Source organism: Crocodylus porosus, unplaced genomic scaffold, assembly GCF_001723895.1.
Source record: "Crocodylus porosus isolate Cpor-Errol unplaced genomic scaffold, CroPor_comp1, whole genome shotgun sequence".
Lineage (NCBI taxonomy): Eukaryota > Metazoa > Chordata > Crocodylia > Crocodylidae > Crocodylus > Crocodylus porosus.
Genome location: NW_017728923.1, coordinates 5,813,713 through 5,839,445, shown reverse-complemented (window position 1 = coordinate 5,839,445; position 25,733 = coordinate 5,813,713). Strand labels below are relative to the sequence as shown.

The 25,733-nt window shown below is 42.4% G+C and overlaps 1 protein-coding gene across 1 annotated transcript in view; it reads right to left on the bottom strand.

Annotated features, from left to right (window-relative positions):
* ADCY9 (adenylate cyclase 9) overlaps positions 1-25,704 on the bottom strand; it is a 192,217-nt gene extending 166,513 nt beyond the window's left edge. The window contains exon 1 of the mRNA XM_019540007.1: positions 23,725-25,704. Coding sequence (XP_019395552.1) covers positions 23,725-25,657 — 1,933 coding nt within the window. The 5' untranslated portion in view covers positions 25,658-25,704. The remainder of the gene's footprint in view (positions 1-23,724) is intronic.
* Between the last annotated feature and the right edge of the window lie 29 nt (positions 25,705-25,733).

Here is a 25,733-nt window from a genome sequence, read left to right as displayed (position 1 = left end):
TGCTTGAGAAGCATCTATGAATGCAAGGTAGTGTTTTGCTCACCTTACTAGCCGCAGTATCACACTGAAGGCTCATGTTCATCTTGTGGTCAACCATGACCCCCAAATCCCTTTCATCTGTAGTGCTAACCAGCGTAGCACTGCTGAGCCTATAAGCATGGTGCAGGTTTTTCCTCCCAAGGTGGAGAACCTTGCATTTTTCGGTGTTGAACACCATCAGGTTCTTGTCCACCCATTTTATGAGTCTGTCCAGATCTGGCTGGATCACCCTCCTATCCTCAGGTGTGGATGCTTTACCCTAGAGTTTGGTGTCGTTGGCAAACTTGGCCAGTCCACTTCTGACACCAATGTCCACATCATTGGTGAAGATATTAAACAGTACAGGCCCTAAGACAGAGCCTTGTGGGACCCCACTGGTCACAGCGCACCAAGATGATTGGCTCCCATTGACCACCATCCTCTGGGTCCTACTGCGGAGCCAATTCCCCAGCCCGCGGATCGTGGTGACGTCAAGGCCGCAGTTAGCCAGCTTAGACAAGAGGTGATCATGGGACACCAGATCGAAGGCTTTTTTAAAGTCGAGGTATACAATGTCAATCTCTTCCCCCTTGTCCAGGTGATAAGTCACCTGGTCATAAAAGGAAATGAGATTGGTCAAGCAAGGCCTACCCGCAACAAATCCATGCTGGGTATCCCTCAGGATATTGCCTTTAGCTAGTCTGTTAAGGATGGCCTCCTTGATAATCTTTTCCAAGACCATCCCCAGGATAGAGGTCAGGCTGATGGGCCTGTAGTTTGCCAGATCTGCTTTCCTCCTTTTCTTGAAGATGGGCACCACATTGGCCCTCTTCCAATAATCGGGCACTTCACCAGAGCACCAAGAACTCTCAAAGATCCATGCCAGGGGCTGAGCTATGATGCTCACCAGCTCCCTGAGTACCCTTGGGCATAACCCATCGTGGCCAGCTGACTTTAAGGTATGCAGCCTGTCAAGGTGTTCCTTCACGAAGTCAGCTTCGATGGAGGGCGAGGAATCTCCCTCACCCGGGCCTCCCTGACCCACAGTGGGCAGGGCTGTCCCATGGGGCTGGTGAAAAAATGACACAAAGTACCCATTTAGCAAAATTGCTTTTTCCTGGGTGTCAGCTGTCTGTTGCCCCATCTGGTTTAGCAGATTAGGGGTCCAACGCTGCCCTTGCTTTTCCTCCGGCTTCCCACATATCTAAACAAGGATTTTTTATTGTCCTTGATATTTGTAGCTAGCTGGAGTTCCATCGCAGCCTTGGCTTTCTTGGTTTGCTCCCTGCAGGTCCGGACCAGAGCAGAGTATTCCTCCTTGGTGGCAGTTCCAGTCCTCCATCCTTTTGTAGGTCTTCCTTTTAAGACGCAGGAAGTCTGCCAGTTCCCTGGAGAGCCAAAGGGGCTGCTGTGTGCTTTTTCTGCCTTTCCTCCGAGATGAGATGGATCCTAAAAACTAATATTTAGTTTCCACTGCAATCGATGGCATTCCTTACATCACCAAAGGCTTCCCATATAAATAAAAATCTGTAGAACTGGACCCTGATCTGCCAAGTATCTTGACTGCATTTCACTGGCCTTATTCTAGATCAGTGGCTCTCAACCTTTTTAGACTGGAGGCACACCCCAGAAAATGTCAGATCTTAGTTTTTATTTTTCTATAGTAAAAACAATAGTGAAAAGTAGCGCAATTCTTCTGCTGCAAAACTCAAAGTCCACAGCTAGTCATGTTTTTAATATTATGTATTCCTATATGACAACTGGGTTTATCTTACTTGCCCACCTAACAGTGTTAACACTGTGTGACACCCTGCAGCACCTTTGAAAGGATCTTAAGGCACCCTGGTTGAGAATTACCTGGTGAATCTCACTCAAGATCTTCCTCTATTAGCTCTCAGCTGACCAGTGGGTGGGCATAAATTTCAAACTTCCACATAATCATTTAAAATCATAAGGAGAGGGGAGGGAGAAAAGGGAAGGGCAGAAAAAATCTGTTGACATTCTCTGTTAGTCTCTCCGTATGTCCTACACGTACATTCATTTTGTACTGTTTTTTAAACATGAGTATAATTTGTTAGAATAGCATTCTGCTTTATTAACAATTGTGATAATTGTTTGTTACTTTAACATGCTTTTCCAACCTAAATATAGTGCGTGGTTGGATGTTGGTGCACTATATATATATGGCCCCACCACCACCAACTTGAGAAGCCCCCACCCACTATTAAATATTTAGTACATATTTAATATGTACTAAATGTAGCTTTTAAATTACTTGCATTTTTAACAGTTTTTCAGCTATGTACTGCTGTATTGTCATAAAATACTCACAAAGAAATGTACTTTAACGTATATTTTAAAAAACCTAATTTCCATGCACTGATATTTCTGCCATAACAAATTAATGATTTACCCATAAATTGAAGTTATCACCTTATGTGAATTACTACAAAAATAATTCGAATTAGCAAGGTTTATTTTTAAAAAACCCATAAAGTGCTAAGGCTTTATCTAATTTATAAACTAATAGTAAGCAATGTAAGAATTAGCAAAATCCTTTACTCTAAATGGATTAAATAAAGAAAGCATGTTCACCATAACAAAGCACAGCCTTCTCCATTATGGCAAACAATGAAATAATGCATGCACAACATTTTAACTGTACTTGCTCTCTACTCATCAATGAAAAATATTTGATGAATACAATTCACATTGTTACTTAAATTAGCCCCCAAAATATACACACATAAAATGATAAACACACTAGTGAAGTGAAGAACAACGAGCAGAAATTGGGTTGATTATAATGAGCCATGATTGTCAATTGACTCCCTCAGCACTGCTTGAATAGAAATGCCATTGCTGCTGCCAGACAACGGGTTTTAAACTCTGGGTGGAACAAAAATCAAAACAGGGTGCAGTTGCATCACTGCAGCCCACCCTGGATCTGCCCCTACTGGAAAACGCCCCTACTTACAGCTGATGGAGGGACCACTAGGAAAAGCAGCGGTACCAGCCATCTACAAGCATCTCCATGCTTCTACTATAGGCAGAAAATCAACTTCCCCACTTAGGACACACAACCCAATTTTGAGAAGCTAATTTTGTGGAGAAAGGTACAAGTGATATACAAGTAAACACAGTATTAAAAAATACTGTGCATTTTTAATGCCATACAGTGTAAAGAAAAAATCCTTGATATGATACAAGTTTACTTAGTCAATCCATATGCTACCTTTCACAAGAGAGGCTCAGAATGGCTTGCAATAAGAAAACAGAACAACTTAAAACAGGAGAATGAAAAGAGAACAGAAACAACTTAAAAGGAAACTAGAATATCAAGATAAAACAGAGACCCCCTAAACAATATCTCATCTTGGCTTGGTAAATGCCTGCCCAAAGACAAATGTGCTTCTGAAAGATGTCTAGACTGAGGCTCTGGCAAGCCTTAAGAGGGGGGCAGCTCCAGAGCCGAGGAGCAAACGTGGAGAACATCCTCCTACCCATTTGTGCCAAGTGGATTTGGTGTACTGATAGTATTTGTAGGGGGTTGCTCTCAGCTGACTTTACGGACTGCAAAGAGGCATAAGGAAGAAGGCAGTCCCTTAGGTACTTAGGCCCAGACCATTTAGGGCCTTATAGGTCAAAACCAGCATCCTGAATTGCACTCAGAGGACTACTGGGAACCAATGCAGACTCTGGAGCACTGGAAACAACTCTGGTGACCCACCCCTGTATTCCAAATCTCTGCACAGTCTTGCCCAGCAGCCCCATATAATTAGTGAACTGGGGGGAGGGGCAACAAAATGGAGCCCTGGGGGAGCCAAAACAAAAGGTCCTGAGGAGGATGACAAGAACCTACCCATCACCACTTTCTGGGACCTCCTTGCTAGGAAAAAGTGGAAGCAATTTAGAGCTGCCCTACAATTACCCACCAGTCAAGTAAATGCTTTATCAGCACCTCATGGTCTACTGTATTGAAGGCCAGTGAAAGATCAAGTAAAATCATCAGGGCACAGTTACCCTTGTTACTATGCAGGCAAACATCACCTACCACAAGCACAGTTTCTATGCTATATCCAGGTTGAAAGCCAGGCTGAAACAGATTATTTAATATTAAAACTGAATTTCACATATAAGGTAAGAGAAGAAAGTGTAATTGAACAGATCAAAAGTTCTTGCTAACCTGCCTACATAATGTAGCAGGAATAAATGGCACAGCATTAGAGGGGTTCCAAATGTTCCTCCAAAATTTGGAAAATAATGGCAATGAATTCCACCTCGTCCCTGGAGGTGTTCATCTGTAAGGTCCCAAAGTCTGCCGTACTGCACCCTCTTCTTCTCAGTGCTACATGAGACCACCAAGGGCTTCTCTGCACTGCCATAGCAGTATGCTCCAGCCAGGACAGGTCTAAGCATTCCCTAATCACCTAGACCCTCAAGCACACCCCATACTTGGAAGTAAAGATAAGGATACTGGAGAACATGCCAATGAGGCTGCTCTCAAGCCCTTAGTTTCTAGTGTGTTCACAAGTGACTGCTGGGGACAGCCCTGGAATATCCTCCCTGTCATACTTCCAGATTTGAAGCAAGACAATATGAACAGGGACCAGGGTGTATTCAGATTTGTACTGGTCACGATGTTAGAAATGGAATATTGTTAGAAATGCACAGCTTGCATCTTGCACCCGATAAGAAAGAAACGCTGCCAAGGACTTTTTTCCTTTCCCAGCCTTGCCACAGCTTTTCTTATGCTAAATCACAGACTCTCCCCCAGCTTCTCCCTAGCCTTTCTCATACAGATTACAGAAGCTGGAATTCAACTGACTGTGTCCTTGAAAGGGGGGGGGTTGAACTCTTGGTGACCTATAGTAGTCTCTGAGCATGCTTAATTAGCTGATGCATATTTACCTCTCCGCCCTGCATACTTAAGTAGTTAATTATACTATACATGCGATGTATCTAGTGATGTAACCACATGTATGCTTGTATGAAACGGAAGTGAGCTGTAAGAGTTCCTGTTTCTGCACACGTGCCCAGGAGGGAAAAGATAAATACAGCCTGCAAAATTCCCTGGTGGGTTCAGAGTAATCTGAGTTTTTGACTCTGCTCTGACCCTATTTGCAAATACACCTTTTGTGCCACCTAATGAGTGTGTCTGTCATTTCTGTGGCCTCCAGAGAAACGAACCGCTTTATGCATCAACGACATACTACCACTGCAATGTAGACAAACCCTGAGGGTCACATGCCCAGTTGTCAACAATGTCCAATGAATGCCACATCACATACTGCATCTACCCCTTCTTCTTTTGTACGACATTTTAGGATTACAACATTCATAAATTAATATCTACATTTGATAACCATTAAACTGCTTCAGGGGTAACTGCATGATTGATTTTAGATTGGCATTAAATGATCTAATTGGGCAATCATTCACAATGTGTTGCACGGTGTGAAAAACTGCACCACAATCGTAACCCGAATTCTACCACTGATGTAACTACATCTTCTACTAAAAGGTCAGCTCTTGAATGCAGAGCAGCTGGCTCGGGATGAACCTTGTTAAGACTAAAGTGATGATGGCTGAAAGAAAAAGACAATTTAAACAAGCTAAAAGACTGCCCTCACCTTCCAATGAAGACATATGTATGGGCCCCGTGTGTTACAAGGGATGCAAAAGTCTCAGGGCAAGGGTGTCAAACTTGTCTTTCCCCACAGACCAGATTAAGTGCAAAGCCCATTCATGGGCAGGACTGGGCCCATAGTCTCCCTTCCCCCTTCCACCATGCTGGATCCAGGGCATGTGGCATATGCTCCAGCCACTCTATGCACAGCACTGTTCCAGGATCCACATCACATGCAGAACCCCCTCCCCAGCCATTCTGGGACTGCACCGCATGTGACATAGGTCCCAGAGCAGCCAGAACATGTGCCATAGATCCAAGAGCAGGCACCATGTGCAGGGCATACCATGGGCCCTGCACGCAGGAACAGTTGAGTACATGCCATGTGTGGGCCACCTCAGGTGTTCAGCTGAAAATGTCTAGGAAAGGACAAGCAAGAAGGAGGCCATAAAGGTGTTCTATCCACCTGGCTGGAAAGTTATAATGTTTGTTCAAAGTGGAGCTTTCCAGCCTGGGGTGATAGATGGCTGCAAGATGGGTCCCCTGGCCTCCAACAGAGCCCAATAATTGAAAGCCTATCCTCTGCCATGAAAGGGGAGAGACTGTCAATGATCAGCTGGCAGCTGCTGAAACAACAGCTACCAAGGACACCCTCCTCCCCACCACCCAGCAGAGATGGTAGGGGCTGAGAGCTGTTCTCCTCATCCCTGCCCCCCTTCCCCTGTAGTGCCACAGACAGAGCTCCAATTCTTCCCAGGGCTCTTTCAGTATCAGCAAGAAAGAATTCCCTCACCCTCAACCTAACTGCCCCCCCTCACTTTGTGCCTACCTGCTCCACTGAGCCTGGGGGCATGTAGCTACTTGGAAAGTCCTGGAGACAGCTGAGACTTGTTTAAGCAGTCATCGCAGCAAGGTCCCTACACGGCTTCCTGACAGCATGTCACTGAGCAGGCTATCAGGAAGTCAACCACTCTACCTCTGTCCTTCTTGAAGAGGAAGGGGAGGGACAGCAGGGGACTGTGGGATACTGGGGGATCCAGGGACCCTTTTACATGAAACTGAAGAGGTGTTACATGTGGCACTAGAAAACAGGTACCTAGAAAAGTTGCTACTAGAAACAGCTAACAGCTTGTGGCAGAATCACTATGGTTTTCTGCCAGAAATCACTTGGCCACCTGTATGCTCACTTTCTGCGATGGAAGAAGGCTTATTTCCCAACAAAATTTTAAGACATGTCCATGGCCAGAGTTAAGGATAAAACATTCTTAGTGGAGAATATCCAACTATAGAACAATACTTCCAAAGAAGATTAGGGTAATCCAGAGTCTGACTGTTTTTAGGAAATCCTGTAAAACACTTAAGTGTTTCCCACCATAGCAAGAATAACATTCACAGTATATCCGCTCCTAAATACTCCCATGTAAATATTCAAAATAAACAACCCAATGTTGTAATACAAAAAAGACCACACATGCACCTACAAAAAATATTATAGACAAGAGTTTTTACTCTCAGAGAACCAGAACTAGGAAGTCAACTCTTGTAACACAGAGTAGAATTCTATTCTTTATGTACCTTAATAGCAATTTTCCAGCCATACAAGTAGCTTTTGTGCAGTTGCACAGTTTGAGGTTCTATCACCTATGCAGTGTGGACACAGACATGCATGTATATTGAGTGTACTCAGTAAACTATGTACTGGTTGGGCAGGTATAGTGCTTCTTTTGAAGCAGTACACGTTGCACCTCAACTGGGTAGAACAGATAGACAGCACAAGGAACCTTTCTGCCCCAGTGGGACCAAAGGTCCAAGCTACAACTCTGATCCTTTCCATCTCAGTAAGCCACACACTCTAGCTTGTTCTTTTCCTCTGCACCACACATTTTCTTCTCTTGGCTACCCACATGACCAGCTTCAAAAAGGAAAGGTGGAGAAGGGATAGAAAAATACCTAACCTATGGTGTGGTAGTTAGAGTATTATGCTGGGAAGTTAATACTAGGCAAGCAAGCTTAGAACTCAACTTTGCAGCTTCCCAGGTAACTGCCCTAACCACTCAGCTGTTGGGGATTAAAACATGGGAGAGGTGTTGCCTCCCTACTTACTAATCATGGGTGTTTTGTTCAGCTACAACTTCTTGACTTACACATTCACAGTGGGTAAACATATGGAACCACATACCTTCCTGGAGCACAAAGTAAAATCATATTCTGCCCTTAGATATACAGTGATGGGTGGCAGGAAACAAACTTAAAAACAGGGGGGAAGTCATCATTACCGAGCTAACAGACAAACTAAAGAAATGTAGAGGGCTTATTCTGGGAAAAGTAATATATACACAAAAATTGATTCAATTCGTCTAGCTTAAGTCTGAAATTCAAGCTGAATATGGGCTTGTTTTAATTTCTGACAAACCCTAATACAGAAATACTTTTTCATGGATTTTTAATAACCATATGTAAGACACATATGGATGTTCCTTTCCAAAATCTTATGCAGTAACTCAAACAAGAATTTGTGTTGTATACAACAGTCTGAGAATGAAAGCAAAAAAATCTAATGATATTAACAAAGATGACACACATATTGCAATTCACTATATATATAGTGAAATAATATTTATAATAAAGGATATTTGATGCTGATCTTTCAATGGGCCTGCTGAAAGTTTCTATAAATGTCAGGTACTTAACTCCTAAAGGTACTTCTGGAAAAATCCCATTTTAAAAGGTTTAGTTTAAACATCCACGGGGTTATTGACCCTGATCTTGCAAACATACAATGCATTTATTTTAAAAATGTGAGTAGTCACATGGGACTACTCAAACGATTAATACAAGCACATCTAAGTGTCTGAAAATTGAGGTCTATGAGATTTATTAACTACAACATCTCTCAGCTGCACAGAGACCTATTTTCTAAAGGGTTCTAATTTTAAAATGGCTTTAAAAATTACTAAAAACTATTAAAGACTATAAGGAAATTCAGTTTGTTATTAAAAATAGGAAAATCTTCTGCTTTTGCCTTTATATGACCTAGTCAGATAAAGCATTGAACTACGAGACATGACACCTGAATTCTTTTCCTGCACCTAACAGTGACCTGCTGAGTTACTTTACACAAATACTTCAGCACAATGCCCTGCGCCTCAATTTCTCCATTGGAGAATTTCTCTCATTTCTAAATTGGAAATCATGATAGAGTCTTTTGTAAACTATGGCTGAGATGTTCTATATGAGCTATTATTTATTATTAAATATAACTATTATGTTAGAAATCATATTTTAAAAGGTCTGAATGTAAAGAGCAGACATAATATTTTGCATACATGAGAAAAAAAATTAAGGGTATTTGTACACAGATTGCACTTCAGTAAAATAGCAAATAGCTGAAAGTATGTTTATGTAAAAGTATTTTTAAACCCCATTACAAAAATCTACAATCATATACTAATTCAGTAACAGTTTCCTGTCCAGGTAAGAACTATGGCTTCAGTAAATGCTAACAGCCCTCCTGTTTACAACTCTGACTGAAGGGATTTCCAGCAGCAGTCATGTTTCATAACTCATATTTGACCTATTCATTCTAGCATTACCAGTGAAAGAAATTTAATTACTGTGTATTACGGGTCCCTTATTAGCCTCAGGCTTTTCAAAGGACTTAGGCAATCAATGCACCACCACACACTCTTGCAGTATTTTCATCTAAGAAAACTTCTGGTTCTTAATCTACAACACTTCACCAAACAGTAACAACGTTATTTTGATCATATCTTTAATAGTTTAAATATTATATGGCTAGGCAAATATAGATATAATGGTAAAGTCAATTCCAGGAGAGTAAGGCTGAAGAAGTGAAAACTGCAGGTAAAGATTTCTCCCGACTACATACAGCTTTCTATGGAATTCATCAAGAAACACAGATTTTAAAAAACTATGATTTCTATATATATATATGTTTGGTAGGATTTGATTTTTTAATTGGTAAACATTGATAAATGTCAATTTCACCTTACAGTCACAGACCAGCAAAAAAATATTTCCATTGTTAATGAAAGAAATGACAGAAAGAGGATGTAAAAAAAAAGTGATGGCTCATGGAGTGTGTGGTGACAGGAGGAGCAGTCCTACAGAACTGTGCTAACTGCTGTTTGGATGGCAACTCCCAGACACCCTAGGGGACTGGGAACAAAGGAAAAGGAAGGCCAGATCTTTAGTGAGCTCGCCCTGCCCAACAAGCCACCCCTGCACCAAGCATTTCATGGCCCCCATGATCTCAGTTTCCATATGGGACTCATCCATCACCTCAGCTTGATGGAGACCCCACCAACAGCCTGACTGGTTGCACCAGTGCTCTGTGAGGGAGAAGTATGCATGATCTCCACCCTGGCTGCTGCAGATATCCACAAGGAAGTGTAAGGCTACCTGTGGACCTGCTTTGCGCAGCTCCTCCCACAAGTACTTCCCTCATGCCTCATACAGGGAGGGCACCACTGTCCTGCTCAAGGTGGTATGTGCGGGTACTTTGTATGATGGGGCCACAAGCGCCATGAGCTGCCTGAACCCTGGCTGCTCAACTAAGGAGAAGGGCTGGCCATCCACAGCAAGCATCTCCCCAATGGTCTGGGTGATCTTGCTCGCCTTTGCAACATGCCCCCCTTTCTGTCCACCTTCCCCCCACTGTTTCCTGGTGCCTGCCTCTGCTTTGGGGGGACAGAGACTTTGGAGCAAGAGGGGGACTTCTTTTTGGACATGCTCCCACTGGTGCCAGGCTGAGGAGGAGCAAGGGCAATTGGGTGGTGCCTGCAGAGATGCATCAGCATCCCTGTGGTGCTCACATGTTTCGTTCCCTTACCCCAGCTGGTTTTGGCTTGGCAGTGGAGGCAGACAGCATATGTGGGATCATCTGCCAGATCAAAATGATCCCAGACCACACTACACCCTCGCTTCTGGGGTGCGGGTGCATGCGTGGACGCTGCTTTTTCCCCCTCCTCAGCAAGCAGAGGCACAGCAACAGAAGGAGCAGACTTTGTTGAGCCACTTGCCTCTACAACCTCTCTCTTAGCCTCCTCTGAAGTGCCTTTTGTGGAAGGAGACCTGGCTTTAGGGAAAACTTGAGAGGTTTGGAGTACAAACTCAGCTGATTTCCTTGCCTTCCCCAGAGTTTCCCTTGCTATGGCACTCAGATCCAGCTCCAGCTCTTTCTCTGGCACTGGATAGAAAGCAGGGCACGTTGCAAAGCCGAACAAGATCACCCAGACCATTAGGGAGATGCTTGCTGTGGATGGCCAGCCCTTCTCCTTAGCTGAGCAGCCAGGGTTCAGGCAGCTCATGGCCCCATCATACCAAGTGCCTGCACATACCGCCTTCAGCAGGACAGTGGTGCCTTGTATAAGGCAAGCAGGGAGTACTTGTGGGAGGAGCTGCATAGGGCGAGCACCAGCCATAATCCACCCCTACCACCACCATGACAACAAATAGCATAGGAAGTGAAATGGGGGTGAAGGAGACTTCATGCTGGTGCTGCTTGTTGTCACGGTCATGGGAGGGAGGGATTATGGCTGGTGCTTTTGGAGGGGATGCAGATTCAGGCAGTGGCACTTCTCCCCTCTCCTTGCTGCCAGTAGAACTGGAAACCTCCTACCTGCTAGTTGTAGCAAAGAGGCTGCATCTCAGTTTGGGGGGAGGCAGTGGAGGTGGGGAAACTTACAGTTCTCCTTCTACCAGCTCTTCTGCCCCTCCCTGAAGGCTTGCCAGCTGCCTTCCCAGCATGCTTCATAGTGTGTTTCATAGCGCATTTGGTGTGCTGGAAAATCTGTGTGTTCTTCTATAATGTAATCTGTATTTATGTAATATATGTAGATAACTGTATGTATGTGTTTATGTAATGTATGCATGTATTCATGTAATAAATATATAAATGTATGTATGTGTTCCTGAATAAATTCTATATTATAATATGCAATATATGCTGTGCTTCCCTGCACAGTGAATGGAATGCACACTGTGACAGAAAGCACAGATTTCTTTTCTGGGGGAAAAGAATCAATATAGACTAACAAAAACAAAATAAGGATTTGAGGGGAGGAATAAATTGAAAGGAATGAATTAATATAATAATAAAAGGGCATTAGGAAAGCAAAAGGTATTGGATCCCACTTGCTAATAACAGGCTAGCAAGTAGGAAGTGATAGCTTCTCTCTGATGCTGCTGGAAGACACAGCTCAGTAACTGACCCCAAGGCACACAGAAAGCTCAGTTCAAACACTGCTGCTTTTTATGTTGTTTTTCCATCCCTCCCCCAGAACACTGGGATTGGAAGGCACCTCAGGGAAAGGATCAGTCACTGGCCAGCTACACATGTCAATATCAGAGCAGTCCTTCCCCACCGTTCCCCCTCACTCGCCTTAGTTTCTGTTTCCCTGGAAGAAAGCCTAGCTTCAAAACATCTCAAAACTTTCAAAATGTTTCAAGTGTCCTTGTTTTGAGGCTGTTTTGAAGCTCTTCGCTTCATTTCAATTTCACTGTTTCGAGCTCAAAACGAGTCGAAACAGCACTGAAACAAAACACCCAGCAAAGTTTCAGACAGCCCTAGTCTATTGTTTTTTCTTGTTTTGTGGGTGGCTTGTCTTTTATTGTAAGCTGCCCTGAGCCTGTCTGAGTAGGTCAGCTTATGAATCTAAATCAGGGTTTCAAGCTCATTTGGCCCAGCAAGCACAATGAGTGGCACAAGACTGGTCGATAGGTTGGATGAGTGACATGGACTTGCTCAGGCCCACAGCTGGCCCTGTGCACTGGATCCTGCACATCAGGCTGGTCTGGTGCAGACACCATGAGCACCCTGGACCAGTCCTGTGTTCTGAGTGCTACATGTGTACCTGAACTGGCCTCACAAGCCCCATACAATATATGCAAGATCTGGCCCCACACATGTCCAGTATGCAGGGCCAGTCCAGCATACACCACGTGTAGCATGAGGGTCTGATGTGAAACCAATGGTAGAGAAGGCTGTAAACCAATACAACAGTATATGGTTATAATTGAGATAATCCAGTTTTCAAGGTCACTGATGAAGTGAACCATGAATAGGTAAAACAGCACATTTCTGGCAGACATCAAAGCAGACAGAGCAGTAGTTTGCTATTATAACTAAAATTTCAATTTTCAAAAGTTCAAGGCTTCTTGCATATTAAACTTTTTACATGTCTAAAATATATACTTCTCCATAAAATTGCTGTGTGTAGAGGAAATTCCTTTAAATTTTAGTATTCATGTGGACTGGGAAAGAAAGGGACGGGTTTAGGACAGGGATGGGCAAAACAGCGAATATGGCAGTTGAAAAATAGAAGATGAAATAGCAGAAAATAGCAGATGAAATTCAATACTGATAAGTGTAAAGTAGTGCATATGGGGAAAAAATATCCTAAAATATAAATACATGATGATGCCTACATTAACTTTTACCACATTGGAAAGAGAACTCAGAGTTATTGTGGACAGTTTGCTAAAAGCATCAGTTTGGTGTTTAGTCACAGTCAAAAAGGCAAATTAAAATGTTAGGAATTATAAAGGAAAGTAATTGCACGCAAAAGAGAAAGTATCATTAAAAATCTTTATAAATCTGTGATGCATCCATGTCTTAAATATTATATGCAGCTTTAGTCTCCCCACCTCAAAAGAGATTCAGAAGAACTAAAAAAGGCACAAAAAGGACAAGAACAATACTAGAAGTAGGGGACATAAAATGAAATTAATAGGTAGCAGGCTTAAAACTAATAAGAGGAAGTTGCTTTTTTGGGGAGAGGTGGGGTCCATAATTAACTTGTAATTAAATTGTGGAACTCTTTGCCACAAGACCTCATGGAAGCAAATGGCTTAACCCAGTTCAAAAGGTGACTGGACTGAACAAATTCCTGGAAGAAAGGTCCATCAGTAGGTATTGATCATGGAGATGCAGTCTCATAATCAAAATTTCCTAAAACTAATTGCTAGAAGCTGCAGTGAGAGAGAACCAGGGGACAGAAATCCTAGACATAGCTCAGTTCACCTTTCCTCTCAGCATCCACTTTCTGCCACTGAGAAAGACAGGTCTATTTGTTATGTAGGCATGGTAGAACTAGCCTGACCAGGAAAATAACCCTCAGTGGTTAGAGTAGTGATTCTCAAGCAGGATGCCCCAGGATGCCCCACAATCTTAGGACAGTTAGGTATGCACACATGAGTCACAAGATAAACCCAGGGATTTCAAATAGGAATCCAGTGTTAAAAACATTCTTATCTATTGCTGTCCTTCTGAGTTCTTTGCAACAGAAAACCTACTCGATATTTTACTACAGAAAAATAAAGTAAAAACTAAGAGCTAGGACCTTCCAAGGGATGCCTTCATCCTAATGAGGGATGTGTCTCAAGTCTACAGATGGGAGCATCAGGTCTAAAAAGGTTGAAAAATACTGGGTTAGAGGTAGGCAACTGACTGTATAAGAGAATATTGGAACAAAGGATTAAAAAAAAGCAGGAATGGAAGTGGAGGTCAAAAGTTAGTAACTAGGGTTCCAAGTGGGGACATCAAGCAAAGGACACTGGCCAGCATCCACTGTCCCTTGACCATATCTAAGGAGCCCACGGACACTACCCAGTGAACTTCTGCTCAGACATATGTATATGGATAAATTTACAGAAAACAGCCCCAAAGTCACCTAGGTTGTTCCCCCACAGCTATTGCCGGCTGCCTGATTTGAAAGATGGGCAGCTTGGTCAGGGCCAGAAGGAGGTTGATCAGAAGGTACTAGGGTTTTGTGGAGCTATGAACTGGGTATGATACTACGCTAAAAGACCTATGGTCTGACCCAGTAAGTGGCATTTCTTAAGTTCACATGTTCTTGTATGCTGGCTGCTCAAAAGTAGGGCTTCATTAGGGTCTATCATACAGGCCTATATGTGTGTTGACTATATGCATAAGTAATTTCTCATTATTTATATACTGTCCAGGTAAAGTGGTTATTATAAAAACTTTTTTAGAACAAGCACTAAACCACATGTCAACATACCATAAAAGGCTTCAAATACCAAGAACACCTGATGTGAAGTTTTAATGTCCCCCTCCCCCACAAATGAATAACCTTTTCTTCAGGACTCCATAATATGGAGCAACCAAACAAACTTTATTCAAAATTTAAAGAATTTTACTTTTCTAATGACAGTCTAAAACCTATATGGGGTAATTGGGTAATGAAAGAAAAGCACTGTTAAATATACTTGGCAATAACACTATTATTCCTTTCAAAAACACTCGCTTCATACAAGAGATTTATGATGCTTGATAATTACTTTGGTTTCAGTGCAAAGTTATTTCCCTTCACAAATAAATATTTAGACAACAATTCTTCACAAAACAATGCTACAGCAAGAACAGACAGACAAACCCTGAAGAAACCTAGATGAGAACAGAAATTAGATTCTTCGCCTTTCTCTCCTCCTCTTTCTTTCTGCTAATACACTTCAAACCTACACATCAAGCCAAAAATTTGAAATGCCCATTCTGTATTTTTCCTATTTATAATTTTATTTCTTCTTGTTAATATGCTTTTGCAGAATTTAACTAAATTAAATACAATTCTTCTACCACCGGGGAGTCAAACTCATTCAGCCCTGTGAGCAGATGAGAGTCTCTGGGCTGGTCTGTGGGCCAGACTGGGCCACCCTGGGACACAGCGCTAGCCTGGCAGGGGCCTGCCACCCCCCCGCAGTGCTGTGGGGAGCATGCAATGGCCCCGCTCCAGGGCTTGTGCTGCAGATGGCTCATAGGCTCTACTCAGCACTGTGGGTGCTGCCTACAGCACAGGGTGCTGGCAACAGGGAACACGCTGCACATGGCGGCCTGCCAGACCGGCCCTGCACACTGGCTCCAGGGCTGGTTCAGAGCAGAAAGCATAAGATATCTGAAAGTAGTCAATACAAATATAGGCCTGAATGATGGGACCTAATGAAGCCCTACTTCTGAGAGACCAGAGTCTCCAGAGTACAAGAACATAAGAGCATAAGTGCCATTTACTGGGTCAGACCATAGGTCCAGCTCACCCAGTATCCTATCAGTCTAGCTCGTGTACCAAACTGGCTCCACATACCACAAAGGGCATATGAGGTTGATTCAAGGCCCTTGGGCCTGGTTATATGGCTCTGTCACCCAGATCCAGCCCTGTGGGCCATACGTTTGACACCCTTGAACTACCACATAGATGCAAGTTTTCTTTGTTCTTAAAGTCTTGCTGAATGCTTTTCATCTTGAAATATAGCGGAGAAGTAGTCAGCACAAAGTAGTGGCGGCCAATCTTTCTGGCAGGTATGCTCCAAGTTAAGTCGCACTCCTTCCCCAAGTGATCCTCACCCCCTCAAGGATACAGTAGTTTGTTTCTCAAGGGAACAGGGCCTCAAGCTTCTGGCTACCCTCAAGAGGAGTATAGCAAAGGCAGGACTCTGCTGGAAGAGGAGCTGTCAACACCAAGAGCCAGATTAACTCTTCCCTAGCCCCACAACTGCTGCAGTTTTACAGGGCTAACAAGGATCAAAAGCCCTGAATTGCATGGCAGCTGCAGGACCAGTGTTAGGTTAACCTAGCTCTTAGCAGTCACATCTGACACCTCTTCTCACATCTGTGGAGACTGAAGCCTCCCCCCTCCCCTCCAATTTAGTGCCTCCCCTTATTGAGTACCTGGGGATCACCTATCACGCAGAAGCTGCTTGTGCCACCTGTGTCATCCATCCCACAGATTGACCATCCCTGGTAAACAACCATAAATAAGATAAAAGTCAAGGGTGCCAGTCATCCACAAAAATAAGCAACATTCACTCAGCTTAATTAGTATGTTTGCACTGGTCCCTAATTAACAAGCAACTTATACAATTACTCATTATTCTATTGCCAGGTAACATGACCATATAGGTTAGCTTTTTGTTTTAATTAAACAATTCAATAGAGATGTAATATTTTCTTAATAAAGTGCTGCCTGAACCTTAGATTATGATCTGAAAATAATAAATCTGAAGTTAGAAGAATTCTTTTCTTTTAATACAAAAGCAAAAAATTACTGACATGTTTATAATGATCACTGTCAAATAGGTAACATTTATTCAATATTATAGAATACATGAATTCCAAAACAGAAGCCTAAGCAGCCTTTGTTTTGTTGGTCTACATTTGTTCTTAGTAAATACCTGGAACAAACAAGTAGAAAAGGGGAAAATCTCACCTTATTTCCAGCTATGACCCCCTCCTGCCTTATAGGAAGGAAATGTTTACATGCATAAACAGAATCACAGTCTCTGTAGAAACAGGTTAGTGACAGAGAGAAGATTCAGTATGCACCTGAACCTTCCATAATCTTAGCAGCTGTAAGAGTACATTTTTTCTCTTGTAACTGCTCCCCACCCCAACCTCTCTGCAATGTAGGTAATAAGATTAAACAAATCCTACTATTCATTCATACCCCACTCTCACTTAAGATTTCCTTGCCTTAAGGAACATCAATTCTCCTGTACAGCAGGAGTAGACAGCTGGAAAAAAAAAAAAACAGAGCACTGTGGTTTGTGCCAAGATAAGTTGCTATTGGCAGAAAAAAATAATATATTTTCAAGCCCTGCAGCCATATAAAAGGCTATTTACGGAGAATCAATAGCATCACCAAATTATGAAAAATGTATTTTAATATCAGATTAATCTCATTTACCACAGGAAAATTCTACTGAAATCTGTAGTAAAGCAGGTATGGACATTATGGATGTTTCTTAAGAAAAAATAGAAAGCAGTAAGAAAGAATACTCCAAACTTCTGGTCTTTGGCTTCTCAAACAAAAACTACTAGCAGTTGTCAAATCTGAATAGGTAGGCATTCAGCTTAATTCATGCTCCAATGCTACAAAAATGGATCTGCCTTCTGGAACCATGAATTATTACGTTTTGCCAACTAGATGAGGGAGCAATACAAGATCCAGTTATAATTTCCACAATTAAGTAGTGTATATATAACCACACTGAACACCTTTTCTGTATCTTCAAAGCCTTTAAATAATAGTTATTTAGCAATGTCATAATAAGGTACAGCAATTTGTTGCTAAGTGCTGTGATCACAGGTTTCTCCCAGAGCTTTAGAAGAAAACCAGGACAATAAGTACTACTAGTATTACATGGCTTTCAGTAGCACCTAGATCAGTGATTCTCAAGTCAGGTTGTCACCGCACCAGGGGGGCCTTGAAATCCTTTCAAGGGTAACAATGCAATGTTAGCACTGTTAGGTGTGCAAACATGATTCACATGATAAACCCAAAGATTTGAAATAGGAATCCAAACTGTTATAAAAACATTCAGACCTGTTGTGGTCTTTGAGTTCTTTACAGGAGAAGAACTGCTCTATTATTTTTCTTTAGTCAGAACATGAGTGAAAATTAAGAGTTGGCATTTTCAGAGGGGTGCCTTGAGTCTAAAAAAGTCGAGAACCACTACTCTAGATGCACTGAAATCAGAACCCTATTGTGCAGCAATTTGTGCTAATTCTATGAACCCATCATAAAAGACAGACTTTGCCCCAAATTGTTTACATCCTTCTAGAATAAAGACTTGGGTCCTGTCAGCCCTTTTTTCCTGGAATAGTCTTTGGATGATCTGAAACTAAAATATTATGACATCATGAAAAACAAGGGAAAAAAAAAGCTACAGAGCGAAAAAGACCAGACAAAAAACAAAATAAGTATCCAAGCAGAACCTTCATGAAAAAGAGATCCCACAAAGGCTCCACAAACCTACTGCAAACATTCGACCAGTCTCAGGTATTTAAATGGCCTCACTAACATGCTACGCCAGTACCTCACATTCTTCTGCGTATTTACAATCTCATAACTAAGGGGGAGCGTGGTGCAAAAAGCCCAACTGCAGCAGCAACTGCCACGCATGTCACACAGCTGCCTAGCTACATCTCTGTGTATTTACCTTCTAACAAATGTTGGAAGTCAGGAAATTGAAAAACAGACAAAGTTAGTTGTCCAAAGGCAGTAAAGTTTGTGGTTGAACCAGAAAATAAAATTAATGCTTTCTAACTCTTAAGCTAGAGACCTAACCATTAGGAATTCTGCTTCTTATCTTATTTCACAGGAAGGGGGCTCAGATTCAGTGATAAGAAGTACAACAAAATCTTTAAAAGACTGAAAGAGGAGGAAATTGTTAAGGCATTGATAACTTTCTTTACCTGTTAGTTTAACTGACGCCCATTTAACCTCAAATGTCTCTCAAACATTTTGGGAGAAGAAATCTCTCAATTAAAAGCCTACTACCCTACTTCTTCAATAAAAGACCAAGAAAGCTCCCACTCCTCCTAGTACCCAAGAAGACTTAGCAAAAAATAAGGAAGGAAAGATTAAGTTTCTTGGAATTTCTAAACTAAAAAACCTAGGGAAAAATAACTATTTACAATGGTGTCATTGGATCTTCTAAAAATCCAATGGGTAGGTAGTATGATAACTGAGAAACCTTGCCACTATGTATTATCTTTTACAGAACAGAGGGTCCAACAAGTATGCAGTATAAAAGAATAAAAAAAAAAAAAAAAAAAAATCAGATGTCAGTGTGGCAGGAGGCTTGGTGCTCCTGGCACCTTAAGAGTTGGCAGGCTAGGGCTGAAGCAGCCTGGAGTTGTGGCCAGGGCTAATTTCTGGAATCATCTGACCCTGGAGGAGGATAGGCCCAGACTTTGAAAGGAGCCAGAAGTAACATCCTGGAGGCGGCTGAAGGAACACTGCCAGAGCAGGATGGCTGCAGCTCCTGAGTGCCAGCACAGAGTACAGCCTGTAGCAGTTTAGAGGTCTGGGGAGGAACTAAGAGGAGGGAGTAGTTTCTGGGACCGAGGAAGAGATCCAGAGCCTAGACTGAGGGACTGAGAGTGTAGGACTAGAGAGGGTCCAGGAGTCTATTGAGCAACTGAGAGTGTGGGATCAGAGAGGATTCCAAGAGTCCAGAGGAGGGGCTGCATAGAAGGTAACATCAGTGAGTGAGGCACAGGGCATGGTGCAGGGATGGACTGGAGCTATGCAATTAGCCCATGAGGCAGTGGCCACAGATACCTGGTGGTCATTTGAGAGCACAATTCGGGAAGCCCTGGGGCAGCCTCCCTGATATAAAAGTAAAAGACATCAAGGCGTGGCGAACGATAGAGTGTGAGGGCTGAAGGGGCTCCAGGTACTTCACAGCTTCCCCTGGAGAGGCTCCCTGTCACAGTCATCATTACAGAAACCTAAAGCTAAGCTGAAGGTTAGGGAAAGACTGGAAAGTGAAAACCTCAAACTCCCCTTTTTGGGTGCTCTCACTCTTACAAGCAATCAAATCATGAGTTAAAGAAAATCTTCCTAGCACTTCAATAACTCACAAACACAGAACTGGATCTTGTCCACTGGTCCTGGTCACATGACAAGGGAAGGGAAACAAGCAGCCGTTGAAAGAGACATAAGATTTCAATTCCTTATTGCTCCCAATTTAAAATATTTAAAAAAAAACTTCTTGAAATAAGAGTCTGATTTTTTTTTTCAAATCAAGCAAGGTTGCTTGACTAAGCCAGTAGTACTGCTGTTACTTCATTACATTCCCCTCATATTTTATACCAAAACCAGTTGCCCTGAGCATGTAACAAAAATAATTAGGAGACAAGAACAAGTAGCTGGCTATGTTGCAAACCAGCTCTCGGCACTAGTTATAACAGAAAGGATTACATCCAACATACTTGCATATCAACTGATGGCTTTGTAGGGCAGAAAACCCCCCCACACACACACATCTATAAGTATATACACTCACTTATTTTTATTTTTTATGTAAGTCTAGATAAAGTTGTAAAAGAAAGGAGGGAAAAATACTTTAAGCTATTTGCCATATTTTCCTCGTTAAAGTAATTGTTCCATTATCATGGAATGGGCCAAGCCAGGACAAAATGGCTCAAAAGAAAATGTTGCTCATCATCTAAGAAGTCATCCACTTCTCAGTTCTTGTTCTAATATAATTTGAAATCTACTCAATTTCAAAACTAAAATGGTTTGTAGTTTTACACCTCACAGAGTCCCTTCCCAAATTTTATATTAAAAAAAAAAAATCACACCTTTATAGCCTCTATTTCTTTTCCCACTTCCTGTTCCTAACTGTCTGTGCATTAAATACTGTCAAAAACACATAGTAAAACATTTTAAAATAAATTTTCATTTCTAATTTTTCAGGTAAAAATATCCAGACAGAGGTACAATATTTAAAATTGACAATGTCCCTTTAGAAGAAATTATCATCTATTCTCTGCTGGGTGAGTATATGTATAATAGGCACATTCCATTTCCTATGCCAATAGCCCCTCTTTTTTATACTGAAAGTAGTTCAGCTTGAGCACTTCCCCAAAATTCAAGCCCAGCAAGGTAGTCTTTCAAGCTGAAAACTCTGACACCATTCAGGGCTTTTTAGAATGCTACCAGTACTGTAAACTACCTACTGAACCCAAAGGCAGTCAGTGTAGACCATGAACTGCTGGCTGAAATTGCACACAGAAGTATGTTGCTTAACAGGTTCCCAGGTTCTGCATTAGCTCTCACTTCATGTTGCCCCAAGTATGTCATATTACATACAGTAAGCCAGTCAGGAAGAAAGACAAGCATGGATTATAAGTGTCAAAGTCCAGTTTGAAAAGAAAAAAAGTATATAATCTAAAAGTAGACAAGAATGGAAAAAGGCTAATATGGCTGGCTATCACTGAAAAATGGTCACCCAAAAGGTATCTGCACAGCCTCTGCCAATGCAAACTTATGCTAGGCAGAGCAAATGCATGTCCTTAATTGGTAGGATAGATTACATTTACCATATCTCACAGCTGCTTTCATACAGAGACATTAAACCCTACAGAGACTATTATCATCTCAATCCAGCTCATCCATTTTACTTAAATTGGGCTTCAATAAATCAGTTTTCTCTGGCCTAAGAGATGAAATAATAGACATAGTATAGCTGAATGTAAGACATTCATCTTCAGTCTGAATCACGTGTGAAAAATCTATAGCTAGGTATCATCAGTACACCAAAAACACTATAATTCATGCTTCCTTGCTGAACTTCCTAGTGGCTTGGTGTAGGCCATTTGAGTAATGCAAAATGGAACCTTGGAGGCCACAGGTGAACGTCCTCATGGTGAAACAATACTTTCTCTACACTCCACTCCCTGAGCTCTTAGATAAATAAACACAACCAATTTTCACAATCCTCCACAGGAATGTTAATGCCCCTTTGTGTTCAATGATAGTGAAGGGAGCAATAGGTTTAACACCACCAAAACAATCTTCATCTGGTGCTAGAAGTGCATGCACAACACAACAAAGCCAGCCTTTGTACCACACTGGCTCTCTACCCAAACTGGCAACAATAAGGGAAATCTTAAGTATAAGAAATTGAGAGTGCCATCTACCCACAACTTTTTCAATGATTTTCAGTGTTAAGAGGCTATTCAACTTGGGTAGTAATGGGCCAGATTTTCAATGCTGGGGGAAAGGTTTTTTAAAAAGTATAGTCAATGTCTGTGCCTCTTCAGATTAAATGTAATGTATCCTCAGGTGTCAGTTATATCAGGAATTTCCACAAACATTAAAAATAGTAAAATGGAAAACTGCAGTCCAAAGAAGGTAAAGTGACTCCGGAGCTTCCATCCCCCCCATCACCACCAATTTCTCTTTCCATCCATGTTTGCTATATTATCACCTCTGTACTCCAAACGTAAGGACATAGAACTCAGTGTTCTCATCAAAAGGATAGGCTGTGGTCTTGCCATAACATTTGCCATATACGATTTAACTATGCCCACTTGCTCCTAATGTATTATACCAATTCACTGTCACTTACCCGATTTGCCATCTCACTGTTTTGCACTACTCTCTCCACTCTCCTGTTTTCCTACCTCACTGACCTTTCTATGATTTTCATCCCTGCTAGCACCAATAGATTTCCCTCTCTCCTTTCCCATCATAAACCTCTACTACAATTCCCATAAGTTCTGCCCCTCCATTATGTCCTTCATAGCCTTCTTTAATGAAATAGCTGTACTTTCGGTCAAAAAGCACTCCCTTTTGCCTGCAGTTCAATTCAGACTGCAAGGTCTGTGGAGTAAAAACACATGTGTGCTACACCCGTATGTGGCACTACAGTATATGGCACTACAGAAAATCAACATGCTTGTGATGTATGCACTCACGAAGGGGTATACTTTTATGTCAAAAGATGTATTCAAAGACAGGCACAATTAGATCCACAATATGGCTATTATTTATGTATTCTTTTAAGGACTGATTTTTTTATACAAGAAATCAAGATTTTTCCATTTAAAATGAACATCATGAAACAATGAATTTTAGATACCTGCAAAGGTAGTGAAAGATACTGAAAAGATCTATTCTTCCCCCTGTATTTGCTGTACATACCTGAAATCTTTTTAGACCTTCTGAAATGATAGCATATGCTACCCCACATCAAGTAACTTCTTCTAATTCAAGTTCTAACTATGATGACTTGCTATCAACCTGCCAAATATGCAGTGTTCAATTTCTTCTGTGAATCCAGTACTTATTTTTCCCAAATGCTTTTTCAGCTAGGTAAATATAACAACACTGCAATACTGTTATAGGCTTTAAAACCCAACTTTTTCAGTGCCCAAACTGTTTAAGGCACATTTTGCAAAACATATAAGTTTCATGCACATGAAGTCAACTAGCAGGTTATCTAATGAATGATACACTGAATTAACACATTTAATATTCCACTTTCTACTGCTTGTGATGCCGACAAGGAAATTCTAAGTAATTCTGACACTGACAAAAATATGAAGTATTCCAGACATTCTTTCATATCTATCATACCAGCTTAGTGTCATAGTTGTACATCCCCTATGGTAAGTTTCTGAATACTAACTTGTATTGTACATATAACAAGTGTGGTCAAAACATACATCAGTGACAAGTGAAACAAGTATTATACTTCTTGCATTTAAAAAAAAAAAAAAATCAGTACAAAATAAACACACATACCTTTCAACTGGTCAGCCACCACACTCTGGCCAACTCGTTCAATCACCTTTCCATCCTCCATCTCATAACGGTCATCCAAATATTTTGCAGTAGCTTCCGAAATATGGACTTTTCCAGCAACCCCCAGCTGCTCCATTAAATTGGCCAAGTTGACATCATTGGACCACACATCAAACTTAAACCTCCTCATCCCCAAAATACCACACAGGACTGTCCCAGTGTGAACACCAACTCTCATGTTCACCATTTCTTTTTTCTCTTGGCAAAACTGTTCAATGGCTTTAATCATACCCAAACCCATTTCAATGCAGCAATAGGCATGATCTGCTCGGGGCTCTGGACATCCGGCTACACAGTAGTAACAGTCTCCCAAAGTACTTATCTTCTCACATTTTGTATCCTCACACAAACGGTCAAAGCGGCCAAATAGGTCGTTCAAAAGCCCCACCAGAGCATGGGCAGATTTGTTTGCACTCATTTTAGTGAAACCAACAATATCCGCAAACAAAATACTCACTTGCTCTATCTGCTGCATTTTAAAAGGACGGAAAATAATGGGAGTTTTCTGTATGGAAGGTTTTTTCTTTCTGCTTTTGGGGCTTGAGGTGGAATGACGTTTAACTGAGTTCTCACTTTCGTCATCCCCCTGTTTCATTAAGTCATCAGCTATTATCCTTGGCATTACAGAATGAATCATCCTCTCTTTCAGGGCTTTCTCTACTTCCAAGTCTTTTCCATGCATGATTGACTGCCCCACTTTCAGGAATGTGCTCCTTGATCTGACTTCAGACATGATAAATAAATGAATGCCAATAGCATGGATGCAAATGTGAAGCAAGGTTTTGCTCATCAACTGCTCCCAATAAGCTGCATTGGCTTCAATGGGCGTAAAATTATATTCAACACGGAAATGATAACCAAAGGTTTCAAAAAGGACTGAGTACAACAACCCAAGGAACAAGCTTAAATACAAGGGTAAGTGCATCACTGTGTAGAGCAACAAGAGCACTTCAATACACATAGAAAAACTGCCTACTTGAGAAAGAGAAGCATCTGCCGTTCTTACAAGAGACGTATGATTGGACATGTCGCCCCTCTCTGACAGAGTTGTCAGAGCTTGAAATTGAGGAGCCAGAGTCAAAGTAAAAACCAAGAGAGTGAGGATCAGTGAGGTCCAAACATAATGGCGTGCATAAGTCTGAGTGAAGGTGAACATAAAAAATGCTATGCAGACCAAAAGGAAGCCCAGAGCTGGCATGGTGAAGACCAGTAATTTCTCTTGCATGTGGATGCTGAAGTAGATGCCCCAGACCAGGCAGGCCACCCCAATGTAGAAGAGGGCATAGCGAAACCGGCGCTGTGTCTGGGGGAAGCACCTCTCCATACAAGCCTCCTCCAGGTTGTTGGAGTCGAACTTGGGGTTCCACCACTTGGACGAGGCCCTTTCGAAGAGCTGAGGCACCTTCTTCTGCCTGCGGAGGCCAGAGCTGCTGCTTGCCCCTCCTCCAGCTGCCCGGCGGGGGCCTCCCGACTCCCCGGAGCTGCTGCAGCTGGAGGAGATGCTGTACTTGCAGTGCTTGGCAGAGGTGCAGCCCTGGTGCTGCTTCGGGTTGATTCTGACCGTCACGCTGTTGCTGTCTCCGCTGGAGTCGCAGCTCACCTCGGTGCTGTGGTGATGCAGCAGCTGCTGGTGCGGCGGGGAAGCCATGTTGTCAGCTCCTCCCGAAGCGCTGGGGTGGGGGGGGTGTTGTCTCTCCAAAGCGCACTCGGGATCGGGATCGCGATCCCTCAACTTCCTGCAGCGCGGCGGCTCCTCGGGGCCTGGCGTCTCGTGCCTCACGCGGGGCAGGACAGACGCGAGCCCGGGCCCCGGGCAGCCCCGCGTCCTCGCGTCCGAGGCTCCATGGGCCGCGCCCGGCCGTCCGCTTACCATCCGCCGCCGGCTCAGGCTCGGGGGGGCGGGACGGGCCTGTCCTCCATGGCTCCGCGGCGCGGGCAGTAACGGCAGC